Source organism: Oratosquilla oratoria, chromosome 25 (genome assembly GCF_046742065.1).
Source record: "Oratosquilla oratoria isolate Oo_2021 chromosome 25, ASM4674206v1, whole genome shotgun sequence".
Taxonomy (NCBI): Eukaryota; Metazoa; Arthropoda; class Malacostraca; order Stomatopoda; family Squillidae; genus Oratosquilla; species Oratosquilla oratoria.
The window spans coordinates 51,107,540-51,123,552 of NC_134801.1; the positions used below are offsets into that span (position 1 = coordinate 51,107,540).

Below are 16,013 nucleotides of genomic sequence, written 5' to 3' on the forward strand. Positions count from 1 at the left end.
TTCCAAAACGAAGAGACACAGGACTTTAGAAAAATTACGATTATCAAAATCCAAAATTTGAAGTTGATAAAGTGTACGAACTGTGACCTTCAGATTCGTTCATTTTTAATTTAGAAGTTGAAAATGTGTACACATAGAACAACTCTATGTTAGCTATAGTTCTAGCCATAGGTCCTTCCCCTAACCACCCACTCCCCGTTCTCACTTTTCCACCTCGAACTGCAGATCGGGAGTTCGATTAGAGAGAGCCGCGTGAAGCAGGTCTTGGCCGACTTGGCCCTCACGCAGGTGGCCAACCGGCCCGTGGAGCAACTGACGCTCTCCGAGTACCGGCGGCTCGTCATCGGAGTCCAACTCATCAAAGACCCAAGTGAGTGGGAATTTCAGATGTGCATGGGGGTGTGTGTGTAGTGACGATGATGATGATAATAGTAATAATGATAATACTAATAATGACAATAATACTAATGATAATATTAATGATAATGATAGTAATAATGATGATAGTAATGATAATAATGAAGTTGGTGATAATGATGACGATAATGATAGATGATAATAGTGATAATAATAATAATAATAATTAATGATAATAATGATAATAATGATTGATAATAATGATAATGATAATAATGATGATAATTGATAATTATAATGATAATATTTAATATTGATAACGATAATAATGATAATCATGATAATGATAATCAATAAAGATAATAATGATGATAATGATAATAATAATGATGATTGATAATAATAGTAGTAATGTTAGTAATGATAGTAATAATGATGATAACGATAGTAATGATCATGATAATAATAGTGATGATAGTGAGGATGGTAATGATTATAACATATAACAGGTTTATCGAGCTTACAGCAAAAGAGAAATACATTGTCAATGTGCAATTTGTCAATTTCAAAACTAGCCTAATTTGAGTGCATAAGGTGCTAGTCGTTGTTGTTACCATATGATGGTGTATTTGTTTGCTGCGGTCGAGAGGTTGGGGCCGTAGCTGTGAAGATAAGGTCAAGTGTGTGTGTGTGTGTGTGTGTGTGTGTGTGTGTGTGTGTGTGTGTGTGTGTGTGTGTGTGTGTGTGTGTGTGTGTGTGTGTGTGTGTGTGTGTGTGTGTGTAACGTCACTCCCTGATACATACATAACACATGGTCTACAACACCCCAGCTGCAGAAGCAAATACTTCATACCCTCTTCCAAGAGGTCGGAGGCCCCGTTAACCTTTGGTTCTGTAAAGAGCTGATGTGGCTGCTCCGAGCAGTGTTTACATAAAGCCCCAGTCACACCAAGCTTACGACCTGTCTCCGACCATCTTCGACTGAAAATCAAGCGATCGGTCGGCGACACAAAACCATATGCAAGGAATTGAAATGGAAAAAGTTAATGCGGTTGAAATCTATGTACTGGGGACTATTCAGTGTGTGTTGCAATATACCTATCTATCGCTCTGTCTATTTATCTATCTTATTACCGACTACCAGCGAGTTCCAAAGACTACATGCAACTGGTCGGCGACGACCTGGTCGCCGGTGGTCGAAAGTTTGGTGTGACTTGGGCCTTATAGACGCTCCTTTCAGATCCCCGTTTCAATGATCTTCCATTTAACGGGAACAGAGTTCAGAGATTCATGTTTCTCAAGTTAATCAACGACAAAAACAACACCAACGACAATATGGTGACATATCTGTTCAGGCAAATAACGGACGATATTTTGGCTGAGAAATTAATTAGAATAAGACTGAATTTCGATCAACCTGAGCTGAGAAACTCTAACAAGAATCTTCTAAGTACATTTCCTTGTGAAATTGATTAACATATTGGTGCATTCGGATTGTTATACAAACATTCGTTGTAACAGTTTGAACCGAGTGCATGTATTCATTGGGACGACACAAAGAATGTTTCTGATTGGCTCTTGTTTGTTGCAGTCGTGCTGTTATTGGACGAGCCGGCCTGGGGGCTGGACCCACTCAATACCTACTTCGTCATCTCTATTCTGAGCAATCATGCCAAGAAGTACAACCGTATCGTCCTTGTCACCATGGAGAAGCCAAGGTATACACATACATACCCATATACATGCATACATACATACAGTGTACAGATATTCATCTTTTCAACCACATTAATTTTCACTTTAATCCCATGTCATCACGGTACATCGCTCTTCATAGGGCAATGGTCTAAGTTACTGTTCACTTGTTACGTCTGAGCTTGGTTCGAGTCCTTAGACTGACCACGTATTAGTTTCCGTATATACTTCCATCGAGCTCCTCGCCAGTCTCGACCGTGATGGCAAGGAATAAAATTAGAAATAATGTGGTTGACTTTTTCAGTGTTGAGATTTGACAAAGATTTATTCTATCTTCTGTCAGAGGGTTTTGTTCAATTGGAGGTAAATTCCACCCCACCCCCCCTCCCCATGGGTGATATAAAAACCTCTCTCCCACAGTCGACACTCACTGACTAACGACAATACCAGCACCAACCAAAACTCCTCTAAACATTTTTCCTAGAACCCGTTATCAACGTGACAATTTTTATCTTTGATGACTCTACATCAGTGTTGTCAACAAATAATTTAGGGTCCAATGGAGCCCCCTCGACACTTTCTAGAAACTCCCAACGCTTAGGGCCCAACGGAGCCCCCCTCAACACTTTCTAAAAACTCCCAACTCTTAGGGCCCAATGGAGCCCCCTCAACACTTTCTAAAAACTCCCAACTCTTAGGGCCCAATGGAGCCCCCTCAACACTTTCTAGAAACTCCCAACTCTTAGGGCCCAATGGAGCCTCCTCAACACTTTCTAGAAACTCCCAACTCTCAGGGTCCAATGGTGCCCATCAACATTTTCTAGAAACTCCCAACGCTTAGGGCCCAGTGGAGCCCCCTCGACACTTACTAAAAACTCCCAACTCATAGGGCCCAATGGAGCCCCCTCAACACTTTCTAGAAACTCCCAACTCTTAGGGCCCAATGGAGCCCCCTCAACACTTTCTAGAAACTCCCAACTCTTAGGGTCCAATGGAGCCCCCTCGACACTTTCTAGAAACTCCCAACGCTTAGGGCCCAACGGAGCCCCCCTCAACACTTTCTAAAAACTCCCAACTCTTAGGGCCCAATGGAGCCCCCTCAACACTTTCTAGAAACTCCCAACTCTTAGGGCCCAATGGTGCCCATCAACATTTTCTAGAAACTCCCAACGCTTAGGGCCCAGTGGAGCCCCCTCGACACTTTCCAGAAACTCCCAACGCTTAGGGCCCAGTGGAGCCCCCTCGACACTTTCCAGAAACTCCCAACTCTTAGGGCCCAAAAGAGCCTCGTCAACACTTTCTAGAAACTCCCCAACTCCCAGGGCCCAATGGAGGAGCCCCCTCAACACTTTCTAGAAACTCCCAACTCTTAGGGCCCAATGGAGCCTCCTCAACACTTTCTAGAAACTCCCAACTCTCAGGGTCCAATGGTGCCCATCAACATTTTCTAGAAACTCCCAACGCTTAGGGCCCAGTGGAGCCCCCTCGACACTTTCCAGAAACTCCCAACTCTTAGGGCCCAAAAGAGCCTCGTCAACACTTTCTAGAAACTCCCCAACTCCCAGGGCCCAATGGAGGAGCCCCCTCAACACTTTCTAGAAACTCCCAACTCTTAGGGCCCAAAAGAGCCTCATCAACACTTTCTAGAAACTCCCCAACTCCCAGGGCCCAATGGAGGAGCCCCCTCAACACTTTCTAGAAACTCCCAAATTTTAGTTTCTCAACTTCCTCACCTGTTTCAGGTCCGACATTTTCCCGTTCTTGGACCGGGCGGCATACCTGTGTCTGGGAGACATCGTCTACACCGGATCGACCCGGATGATGCTAGACTACTTCCGCAACATCGGGTTTCCCTGCCCGGAACTCGAAAATCCGCTCATGTATTACCGTAAGTTATTATTGTTGTTGATAGTATTTTTTCCCTCATCTTTCTGTTCCCCTCTCTCAGCCTTCTGTTCCTCTCTCTCATCCTTCTGTTCCTCTCTCTCATCCTTCTCTTCCTCTCTCTCATCCTTCTGTTCCTCTCTCTCATCCTTCTCTTCCTCTCTCTCATCCTTCTCTTCCTCTCTCTCATCCTTCTCTTCCTCTCTCTCATCCTTCTCTTCCTCTCTCTCATCCTTCTCTTCCTCTCTCTCATCCTTCTCTTCCTCTCTCTCATCCTTCTCTTCCTCTCTCTCATCCTTCTCTTCCTCTCTCTCATCCTTCTGTTCCTCTCTCTCACCCTTCTTTTCCTCTATCCCTCTCTCTCTCTACCTATCTATCTATCTATCTATTTATCTATCTCTATCTCTCTCTCACTTTTTCACTCTCACTTCCCTCTCACTTCCACTCTCCTCCCCACTTCCTTTCCCTCCCTCACCCTCACCTCCTCCCCCCTTGTAAGGAGGTATATGTACGTATATGTTTTACCTCATACACGTCCCCCTCCGCCAGTGTGTCTCTCGACGGTGGACCGCCGATCCCGCGAACGATTCATCGACTCGAACAACCAGATCGCTGCGCTGGTCGAGCGCTTTAAGCTGGAGGGAGCGCCCTACCGAAAGTACGCCGGGCCTCCGCCAGAGATCGACAACAGCGAGTACAAGGTTCCCCTCTCGGCGTATGGCAGGCCGGGCGTGTTCTCTACCATGGCGTCGCTCTTCATGTACGTTAAGTTGTCTGTCGCATTCTTAGGCTGCGTTTCCACCGAGCGAGTCAGGGCTGATTCTCGTCAAATGCTGTGAATTCGAATAGCTGGAAGAAGACTTTGTTTGCAACGTTCTAGATTTCCCTAAGAACATTCCAACAATCTGTCTAATATTTGTGAACGTTTAGCTCCTTTCATTTCGCCATTCGGTTTCTCAATACGTGACGCAAAGCCAATTTGACATTTGAAGATTGAAAAAATGAAAGATTGTAACCGAAGTCGTTTCTACCCAAACGAACTCACAACGGTTGATGAGGATCTGACGAGACTCGCTCGGTGGAAACGCAGCCTTTGGCTATAGAGTAGTTGTAGTTGATGATGGTCGTAGGTTGGGAACTGGCAGGTGTGTTTTTACTGTCATAATGCCATACCAAGAGGATTCTTCCCCCTAATAAGGGATGTAGCTTAGCAATAAACAAGACAAGATTATAAATAGAATGTCGATTATGTTCACTCTTGGTATTACGTCTTAGTATTAGAGGTCATTAATCCAGGTGAGGTACAGAAGCTGTATTGTCTCCAGGGGGCCGATGGTCTTGCAGTGCACACTCACGGATGAACATTTTTAGTTTTAGAGTTTCGAGTTCCATTGACAAGAACCCTGTAGCATCTTGATAACCAGCAGCAACCACTGGCCATACTCAAAGGTCTCTTGATAGAGCTTGCCCCGAGTCATCTAGGGGTCGAATGCCCCTCAGTCAGGATGAAGAAAGCTGGAGTCTTTGTATCCAGGAGACAGAAGTCTCTATAACTCAAAGACCATGGTATTGTGTACGGGCGTCCCCACCTCCAACACGTACTGGTCCACTACACAGGTAATGAAATGGTATAGCATGAGAATAACAGAAGTTCTTTCTTCAGGAGATCCTGGGCAATGATGATATCGTGCGGCCGTGTAGGGATGCTGCACGTCTTCCTACGGCTTATGCTTCTTCCCTGCTTCTTCTTCCTCCTCTGGAATTTCTACTGGCCTCTTCAGGTGAGTCTCAACCACCCAACCTTTTCTGTTACACTCAGCAGGAGTCTTGATTGTCCCATCCTATGTTCCTTTATCACTCGTTTCTGCCTCTTTTTTTTGTCGTTTTCACTTGTTGTTTTGATCAATTTTGGAATATAGTTATATCTGCTGATACCGACACTGAACCCAGAGGAACCCCACTAGTCACTTACCGCCAATCTAACACCATATCCTTCACAACCGTACTCATCAATCTGTTCTTCATCAAGTCATTTATCCATTCCAGCAGACTTCTTTTGTGTTTTATTCTACATTCTAATGCACACACTAATCTTTTGTGAGATATTTTATCAAGAGATTTATCCAAATCCAGGAATACAGTACACTCGCCCAATTCTCTTGTGCGCCTATCACTCTTGAGTAAACGCTAAGAAATACGACCCTTTTCTTATTCCAAATTGGCTATGTACCTTGATTTTCCTCTCCCAGTTCTTCTCTTTTCTTCATTTGTGTTTCATAGTTCTCCCTCTCAAGAACACAGGTTTATAGTTTCGGGATTAAGCCAAGTTTGTTCTCTAATAGTGTTCTCGGAAACGTGAAGAATTCGTATCCTTCCAATCGTGGGTTCGAGTCCCACACTTCTCCGGTTTCTATCAGTGACTGATGCATGCCCCAACAGTCCAAGCACGCAGGACAAAAGTAACGATTTTCCAGTGCATTGCTCCTCACCTTCATATTGTTTACCCCTTTATGGACTGGGACTACATTTGCCTTGTTCTGATCTATCAGCACTTTTCTCTCTCTCTCTCTCTTTTTTTTTTTCTAATGAACATACAATCAACTTGTGAATCTTATCCACCACTTGTTCTTTATATTCTTTGGGTATCCAATTTGAGATTCCAGCAGCCCTCGAAGCTATACATATGTTTTTCACCTACAGCATCTCCATCATTTTACTTTTATTTTTCGTAATTCCACCTTTATGATGTATCTAAAGATGCAATAAAATCTTATGATTATTTGGTTGTTTTTTCCTCGGAAGATTCATAACTTATATTTGTTAACCCGTGTTCTGGTCCCAAGACAAAGTCCAGGAGTGAATGAAAATATTTATTTTTCTAATTGGTTATTCTAGATCAGTGGTTCTCAAACTATGGGTCGCGAGATCAATTTTGATGGGTCGCAGGGCCCCGCGATTTAAAATACTGGTAAATAAGAATCAGCATCACGGATCCCACTAATTTAGTTTTCTGAAGGAAATGCAGTGACATGGATTCTGCTAATTTAGTTTTGTTAAAGAAAAGCCATACACACTATTTCTTTTTCCAGAGTAAAGGGTATATATCACTGTCCATTTTCTTTCTCTTTACTTTATTCTGGGTCGCGAAGGACTGAAATATTCCAAATAGGGTCACTCACGAAAAAAGTTCGAGAACCGCTGCTCCGTGACCAAACTAATCAATGCATAAGACCAATTTCTTTATTCCTCCTTAATCAAGAGTATGTCAGTCTATGAATTTGCTATTAGAATAACCATAAGTACAAATCTCCAAATATTAGGAAAACAGTAGCTTTCGCACTTTACGCTTTCGTCAGGGTTTCAAAGATCATTTCACCAAATTTGTCTTTTAACCACATATTCGTATGTAAGGAAGTGCATAGATCATAAAATGGATAATCTTATTCTGTTAGTGTTATGATTATGATTTCTATTCGTCTTCTTACCACCTCTGAGCTCTGCAGCACCTACTGAACATACATTGACCAACTACCCTATGTCATCCCTGACAGGACTTCCAGAGGTCCTTCCAGACTCGCGGAGGTCTTCTCTTCAACTGCATCGCTGGAACCTCCTTCCTTGCTGCAGCAGCCACTTCCAAGGCCTGTGAGTTGTCCTCTTAACGTCTTAACGACGTCTAGTATTCTCTGGATCCATATAGTCTTCCCTCACTAGTCTCTGCAACAGACAAAGGTTACCTGGAATTAAAAAAGTGTATTATAATGTGGAGTAATTTTCTTAGTAATGTATGTGTAATCATATGTCAATTTAGGGGTTTCAGTCTAGGGGGATCTCCGGGAACAAATGGACTAAACTTACCTTGACTGGTTCATTTGCGTCCAGTTTGCAACTGATGGTCCAGTATTCGGTCCAGAATCTCTCCATATCACTTCCGACTGAATTTTCTTATCTTTTTACACAGGAAGAGCTAACAGTCATCGACTGCTCTCCTTCTAGTACCACGATCCGGTGGTATAGAAAGAAACCCTTAAAAATATAACATAGACAACACCTCATGTTTCTTCCCTCTTTGGAAGGATACATGGAATGTTGCCGACACTTGTGGGGCTACGGGTTTCTAGTCAATGGAACTCGAGGCAAAAATTAGTGTTTCGGCTATTGGTAAATAATCTTGTTCAGCAGAATGAGAACTCCAGTATCGTTAGATAATTGTGAGACCGGGTCTGAAGTTATACGAGTCAGGGTGTCGAACAAGTGGAAACGTGCGTGAGTGGCACGGTGTCCCTAGGAGAGGGGCACCGATAATGAGCTAGTAGCATTGCTGGAAAAAAAATATGGTATAATCTTCTTCCTCGCGTAGTTTAACCCATTAAACTCCGATGACAAGATGTCTTGTCATTTGGTCAAATAAAACAAAAAATCATAAAACACCAAAATGTTTGATCAAACACCAGAAAAATATGACGTCAGTCCTCGCTTCGCTCGCGAGCGAAACGAGGACTGACGTCATATTTTTCTGGTGTTTGATAAAACATTTTGGTGTTTTATGATTTTTTGTTTTATTTGACCAAATGACAAGACATCTTGTCATCGGAGTTGAATGGGTTAAGCAAGAGGAAGTTACAGATTTGCGAGTAATGATGGGAGTGAAACAAGGAATGAATATGTTTCTCTCCCACACTTCGAGAGTTAAGTCTGATTTTCGCCAACCGTTGTGACTTCGTTTGAGTAAAAACGACTTCGGTTACAATCTTCTGCTTTTCGAATATCCAAATGTCAAATTACCTTCGCGTCATATACTGAGAAACAGAATGGCAAAACAAGAAAGGGTAAGCCTTTACAAAAGCTAGACACAATATTGAAATGTTCTTAGGGAAGTCTATAATATTGTATCCAGAGTTTTCTTCTAGATATTCAAATTCACAACGGTTGGTGAGAATCGGCCTTAGCGGGTAAATGGATGAGGAAAGACAAAGGCAAAGGTCCACTCACGAAGCCCATGATCACATCTCATCTCAAGGTCTGAGACGTCATATCTTTACTGGCATTGAAGCTGGTTTAGGCCCAGTGTGAATCGGCCTTAGCGGGTAGATGGATAAGGACAGACAAAGGGAAAGGCCCACTTACAAAGCCCATGATTACATCTCATCCTAAGGTCTGAGACGTCATATCTTTACTGGCATTGAAGCTGATTTAGGCCCATCGCTCTCTTTGCAGTCGCTCCTCACCGGACTCGGTATTACCACGAGGCACGTGAGGGGCTTTACAGAGGTCCTCTCTTCATCCTCACCTACGTCCTCTTCGCTTGGCCTGTCTCGTACCTAGCCTCACTCGCAGCCTCCGCCATCATCTTCTTGTAAGTAACACCAAACCTTTTGTCCTTGTACTCGAAAGTAACACTAAACGTATGCTGTTGCCAGTGATGGATTCACGATCAAAATTTAGGGGTGTTAACCTGAATTTTGTAGATATAGATGAGGCTTTGGGGGTGGAAACCTGAATTTTGTCAATATAGATGAGGCTTTAGGGGGGCTAACCTGAATTTTGTAGATATAGATGAGGCTTTAGAGGGGGCTAACCTGAATTTTGTAAATGTCGATGAGGCTTTGGGGAGCTAACCTGAATTCTATAAATGTAGATGAGGCTTTTAAACAGATGTACTCCAACAACACTACAATGATTTTGAATATAAATTGAAGTATATGTTCTCATTTGATTCAGTTTCTTTCAAAATATTGGGCCAAAGTAATACTTATTCTTACATTTTTAAATATTTATCCTCAATAATGTGTTGAATATCCTTCCAATTATTCTCACTTAAATTTTTTATTAATTGCTGGTCTAAAAAATCTGCCATTGTATCACTGCTTTCTACCACGTACCGGTGTATAATAATCTATATAAATCGTTAGTTCATTCACATTTGGAATATGCTGTTTTTGTATGGTCACCGAATCTCATTAAAGACATTGACAGATTGAAAAAAGTACAACGGCGAGCCACAAAACTGATTCCAAATATAAAAAATAAATCATACGAAAATCGAATAAAACATATGAATCTTTTTTCCTTTAAAAGGTGTAGATTCAGAGGTAACTTGATACAGGTCTTTAAGATTCTAAAGGGGATTGACAACATCAAAAGTGACAAAACTTTTACACCTAATAAGAATCTGACAAGAAATAATGGTCTCAAAGTGTCAGGAAATAGATTTGATTTGAAAGTGGGTAGAAACAACTTCGCCAACCATGTAGTTAATGAATGGAAAAAACTTCCTGTAGATGTAGTGCAACGTAGTTTAGTTCGAAGCTTTAAGATTCATTTAGCTAAACACCTAAGCAGGATGATGTAATGACTGCCATTTATTCTATATTATTTGCTTATTTGTTTTATTATTTGTGGATGTGCTGTGACTTGTGACACTGCCTCTGACCCAGGGCAGTGGACAAGATGCAGGGATTACCCGTCATCCAGGAGGTGCTAAGACAACGGCGAGCCACAAAACTGATTCCAAATATCAAAAATAAATCATACGAAAATCAACTTAAGCACATGAATCTGTTTTCCCTAAAAAAGCGTAGACTCAGAGGTGACTTGATACAGGTCTTTAAGATTTTAAAGGGAATTGACAACATCAAAAGTGACCAAATTTTCACATTGAATAAGAATCAGACAAGAAACAATGGTCTCAAACTGTCCGGAAATAGATTCAATTTGGAAGTAGGTAGAAACAACTTTGCCAACCGTGTAGTTAATGAATGGAATAAACTTCCTGCACAGGTAGTGCAATGTAGTTCAGTTCGAAGCTTTAAGAATCATTTAGATAAATACCTAAGTAAGATGCTGTAATTATTATAATTTATGTTATATTATTTGCTTTTGTTTTGTTATAATTTGTCTGTCTGATTTTCATTTATTATTAGTTATATGTCAATTTATTATCATTTACTATTTACCTGTTTGTTTGTTATTCAACTATACCAATGCATTTATTTATGTATTTTAATTGTTATTTACATTTTTATAGTTTTAATTTATTATAATTTTTTTTTTTTTTTTTTTTTTTTTTTTTTTTTTTTTTGCATCCGACCTAGATATGGATCAAAAGGTCTCCTGTCGGCATGCTTTGCCTTTGTAATCCTTTGTAAGAGGGAGGGGAGGGGAGTGCATTTAGGGATGGAATAGGTGTGAATGATTTTATGCCTTTTTCTTTTTGGCTACCTCCCTTGAAAGGGGGAAAAAGCCTTGGTATATGTATGTATTATTTGTCTGTTTGTTTGTTATTATTTGATTGATTTTCATTTATTACTCACTCACTCACTCACAGCGGACTGAACCTAGGGGTCCCGAGCGACTCGGGCCTGGTCGGAATTGACTGGCTAGGTTGGATCTACTTCTCTTCAATCCTCTGGTGCTGCTGGACTTTCGTCGAGCAACAGACGATCGCGTTGATGATGCTCATGAGGTCTTCGTACCACGCTGCAGCCACATCCATCGCCCTCACCATCTTCTACATCGTTGCAGCCTCAGCGTCCTTGAGGTAACTTCCGTTTTCCTTTTCTAGTCTTTTAAGTCTATTTGTGTTCGTGTTGGTGTGAGTGGGAGGAAGAAACGCAGAAGTCTTAGTCTGATTTTATTCCTGACTAGTTTCTCGGTGGCGATGAGGTTTCTCGAAGGGAATGGAGTTAGAAGATTAATGGGAGATTTTTGTATTTAAACCTTCCAGTGGACGATGTCGTCTTTTTGTTTTTATATTTATTTTATTTTTCTTCTTCTTGTTTTTCTTCTTGTTTTTCTTCTTCTACCTCGTCTTCTTCCTCTTCTACTTCGTTTTCTTCTTCCTCGTCTTCTTCCTCGTCTTCCTCTTCTACCTCTTCTTTTTATTCTATTTAGCTTAGGGAGACCTCTAACCAGCGAGGAGTTAAAAAAAAAACTCCTCTTTTTTCTCTCTTTGTAGATCCTAGACTGTTGCACACAGCTTAGAAAATCCTCTCTTTGATCTAGGATTTTTCTTGCTAAAGCTAAACTATTCTACTCAGCTTAGTAGAATTCTCTAACCGGCAGAGAGTTCAAGAAATTCCTCTTTTTCTCTCTCCGTAGGTCCCTCGTGGGAATGCCCGACTGGCTCTACTACCTAGGCCACATCATCGTCTACCGTTACGCCTCGGCCTTCCTCCACCAGCAAATGTTCATGGACCGTTTGCCCAACCTCCCCGTCAACGCGTCATCCAACCCGACCTGCCCGGACAACAACGCCGAGTACGGCTGTCGCTACCGGAACGGGTCCTATTACCTGCTCGAGAGGTACCACTTCCCCGACAACGCCTTCGACCATAACCGGGAAGACCTTCTCCTTTGGATCAACTTCGGGCTCTCCTTCGCCTTCGTTGGGGGAATGATGGTCGTCAACCTGGTGCTCTACCTTGTGCCCTTACCTGCCTTCATCAAGGCCAAATTCAGAGACTGAAAATCTGATGCGAAAAAAAAGAAGGGGGCTGTTGTTAAATGAGCAGTTTAAAGACTTATTATTAAGCTTCGCTTAACCTTATCGTCAAGATTAAGAGTTTCACGAATGATGCCACAGGACTTCGTTTAGCTGGCGGCGTCCTACCAAAAGCCATGTTACTCAAAAAGTCTGTTTTTGAGACCGCCAAGCTATTTCACTCGGGTTAAAGGGGAATCTCCATTGTGGAGAATCAGGTACTGAATTCTTCTTCCCTTCCTTTCCATGCGCTCAATTGTGATGTCGACAAGTGAATATATAAACAGCACTGCATAACGTATGTGCCTTTTTACAATTAAGCTAAGGGTTCTATGATAAAGTGGCGATAAATTTTGGATTAATCTTTATTTTCTTTATCAATAATTCCATCACGTTGTAGACCCCTGTAAAACGAGAATAATTGATCCCTGTCTAATGGCTCATGTATAAAAACAAATGTCAAGTTACACTATATCAAAAGAACTAATGTGTTACTTGCACATGTGACTCTCAAGCATTAAAACACTTCTGTAGTGTCACCCAATTAGGCCACTGAGAAGACAAACACTGACCAGGAAGTTACCAAGTTCTACGTCCGCCCAATACAATTTTGCCTATTGCTGACCAGCTTCATCCCATACAGGAGAATGAGCGAAGCCGTTGATAAATAATCAGCACATATATTATTTTGTTTGTGATATTTATTGTTTTCCAATATTATCTAGGGTTAAGATCTTCGGGTAATACAGTTGCTCTTTTGTTAACAAAGTTTTATTTAACCTGCTCTGAGAAAAGAAGAGAAACATACGAATGGTTGAATTTATAAGGAGCACATGCACATATGTTTGGTCTGCCACGTGATTGAGTGGGATTTATATATCAACTCACCGATACAAATCAAATATAAGCCTTCCACCGTCTAGCAGGTACGTGTGTCCAAAAGGTGACGTTTTCCTAAATATATATAGTGACAGTTTGAGAAGGTGTGCGAATGAAGGAAGTTGAAGATAAATGTGGGTAAAAGTAAGGTAATAAGATGTACAAGGGAAGAAAGTAGCAGCAGACTGGAAGTGAGTATTAAGGGAGAGAAACTGGAGGAAATGGACAGTTTTAAATACTTGGGTGCGAATGTAGCGGGAAAGGAGTGGAGGTAGAATGTATATTGAGAGAAGCAAGTAAATGCCTGGGTGGATTAAAAAGTGTAATGAGAAATAGACATTTGGGAATGGATGCTAAGAGGAGATTGTATGAAGGAGTGATTGTGCCAACAGCACTGTACGGGGCAGAAACATGGAACATAAGAGAGGAGGAGTTTGAATGTGTTTGAGATGAGGTGCCTGAGAAGTATGATAGGGGTTACTAAGCTGGATAGAGTGAGAAACGAGAGGTGAAGAGGAGAACGGGGGTGGGAAGGGAGTTGGGAGATGGGGATGATGAAAGAGTGTTGTGATGGTTTGGACATATGGAAAGAATGAGTGAAGAAAGATTAGTAAAAGAGGTGTGGAAGGCAAAGATAGGAGTGAACATAAGGGGGCGACCAAGGATGAGATGGATGGATGGGGTAAATGGGGCATTAGAAAAGACGGGAATGTCTGTTGAGGAAGGACGGGAGAAGACAGAAGATAGGGGTGAATGGAGAAAGGTTGTGTATGGATGATGCTGTGACGCATGAGGGGGAGTGGGTGGGAGATGAAAGCTGAGGGAGTATGGATGAAAAAATAATTTAACGCAGCCTGAAGGGATTTCTCTCCGTCTTCTCTTTTTTCTGCATGAGGGGACGGAAAAGGGGATCGCCGATTAAATGAAGCGGCCTTGCTGTGGATGTGTTATGTCTTTGCTTTTGACCCAGAGTAGTGGGCGAGATGCAGGGATGACCCGTCATCCAGGAGGAGCCAAGGTATGAGGGAGGAAGGAGGTAAATAGAAGTTGAGTACGTGGAGATGGAATGGGTGGGAGTCCATTTTTTTGTTTCCTTTTTTTTTTTTTTTTTGCAACCTCCCTTGATAGGAGGAAGACCCTTTGTTATATGTAATTATTGTATGTACTTTTTTTTTATCTTAAGGCTATCGACCCATAATGGGCTCATTAAGCCTGGATATACAGACGGTGGTGAGAGTCAAGACTTCCTTACGGGAAAGGTGAAATGCCTCCGCATTACACTAACATTACAACTATCATATCGCTGGATATACATTAGTAATGGGTTTGATCATTATTATAGCTGTAAATTATAGAAAAAATAAATATACAAATATATGCATTTTTTGTTGGATCTTAAGGATATCGACCCATAAGGGGGTCATTAAGCCTGGTCTTGTTTAATTAAATAAAACACTGCTTTGTCAATAAGGAAACATTCATTGGCCAAAAGATTTGTCACGTTTAACTGAATGTTGTTGAGTCTGCAGTGATGTATACACGCCTGGAGCTGTGTGTTATATTTAGTACAGTGTATGAATATGTGTCTTATAGATAGTATAGTGTTGCAGGTGTTGCACTGGGGAGGAAATACGCCAGTGACATAAGGATCTAGGTGGGTGATGTAGGTGGAATTCATCCTCAGCCTTGCTGTGGCGATTTCCTTCCATCTATTGCTTCTGTATGATGTTGACCAGTTTGTTGTGTGCTTCTTTTGTTTATGTGTAATGTTGAGATTGTCCCACTGGTGTTGCCAGTGTGCGTGTAATTGTTTTCTTAAGATTGAATTGAAAGTGCCTCTGTCTATGGTGTATATCTGTAATAAAGTCATTTTCTAACGCAGATTTGGCCAGCGTGTCCGCTTTTTCGTTCCCGGAGATCCCAATGTGGCTGGTAACCCAAGAGAGAGTAATGGACTTGTTGGTCGTTGAAAGTGCGCTAATGGTTTTGCCCAGGAGAGAATTCCCCATTTGGTTACCTAACTTAACTGACTGTAATGCACTCAAAGAATCTGAGAAAACAACAAAGTTACTATGTGTGTCAGATTGAGCCTTTTATCACTTTGTACATTCCAAAGAGTTCGGCAATATAAATGCTAGTATAGTCCGACAATCTGAACATCATCCGGGTTGTGGAGCTATATAACCCTGTCCCTGTCTTACGGCCACACTTGAAACCATCCGTATACAGTGTCCTGTGGCCAGTGTACCACAATGGAAATAAGCGTTCATGCTTTTTGTGTTATCCTTGGCAATTTACATTCATTATTTCGAACTATGTGTTCTTGTTATTATTTGCACTTCATGTACATTGATTTATTGCCAAATAAAGTCTATCTATCTATCTATCTATCTACCCGTTGATGACTTGTAGGGTCTTCTGTCTAAGTTCTTCCATCGAGTATGATTTCTTGTGGAGATTTTTTATTGATGTCGACGTTCAGTGTGATCTTTTCCCACGGTGGTATGTGGAACGTCTTCAATTTTTCAATAGACCACAATGGCACTGAATACTGCTTGCACAAGAATCGGATCCTGATGGAAAGGGGATTAAGGTTGGAGTTGGTAAAATGCTCGTATTGGGACGCCGCCCGCTTGCAGGGATGTCGTGGGATACGAAGCACTTTGGCGGCGTAGCGGAGTGTAAGGAGTTCACGCCTTTAGTGGAGGGGGGAACA

General features: G+C 41.7%; 1 protein-coding gene across 1 annotated transcript in view; it reads left to right on the forward strand.

Annotated features, from left to right (window-relative positions):
• Positions 1 to 13,201, forward strand: part of LOC143038951 (ATP-binding cassette sub-family G member 5) — a 29,523-nt gene extending 16,322 nt beyond the window's left edge. Inside the window, exons 5-13 of the mRNA XM_076208760.1 lie at positions 226 to 370; positions 1,949 to 2,075; positions 3,795 to 3,940; positions 4,486 to 4,696; positions 5,600 to 5,717; positions 7,488 to 7,581; positions 9,154 to 9,292; positions 11,264 to 11,476; positions 12,037 to 13,201. Coding sequence (XP_076064875.1) covers positions 226 to 370; positions 1,949 to 2,075; positions 3,795 to 3,940; positions 4,486 to 4,696; positions 5,600 to 5,717; positions 7,488 to 7,581; positions 9,154 to 9,292; positions 11,264 to 11,476; positions 12,037 to 12,403 — 1,560 coding nt within the window. The 3' untranslated portion in view covers positions 12,404 to 13,201. The remainder of the gene's footprint in view (positions 1 to 225; positions 371 to 1,948; positions 2,076 to 3,794; positions 3,941 to 4,485; positions 4,697 to 5,599; positions 5,718 to 7,487; positions 7,582 to 9,153; positions 9,293 to 11,263; positions 11,477 to 12,036) is intronic.
• The last annotated feature ends 2,812 nt before the right edge of the window (positions 13,202 to 16,013 follow it).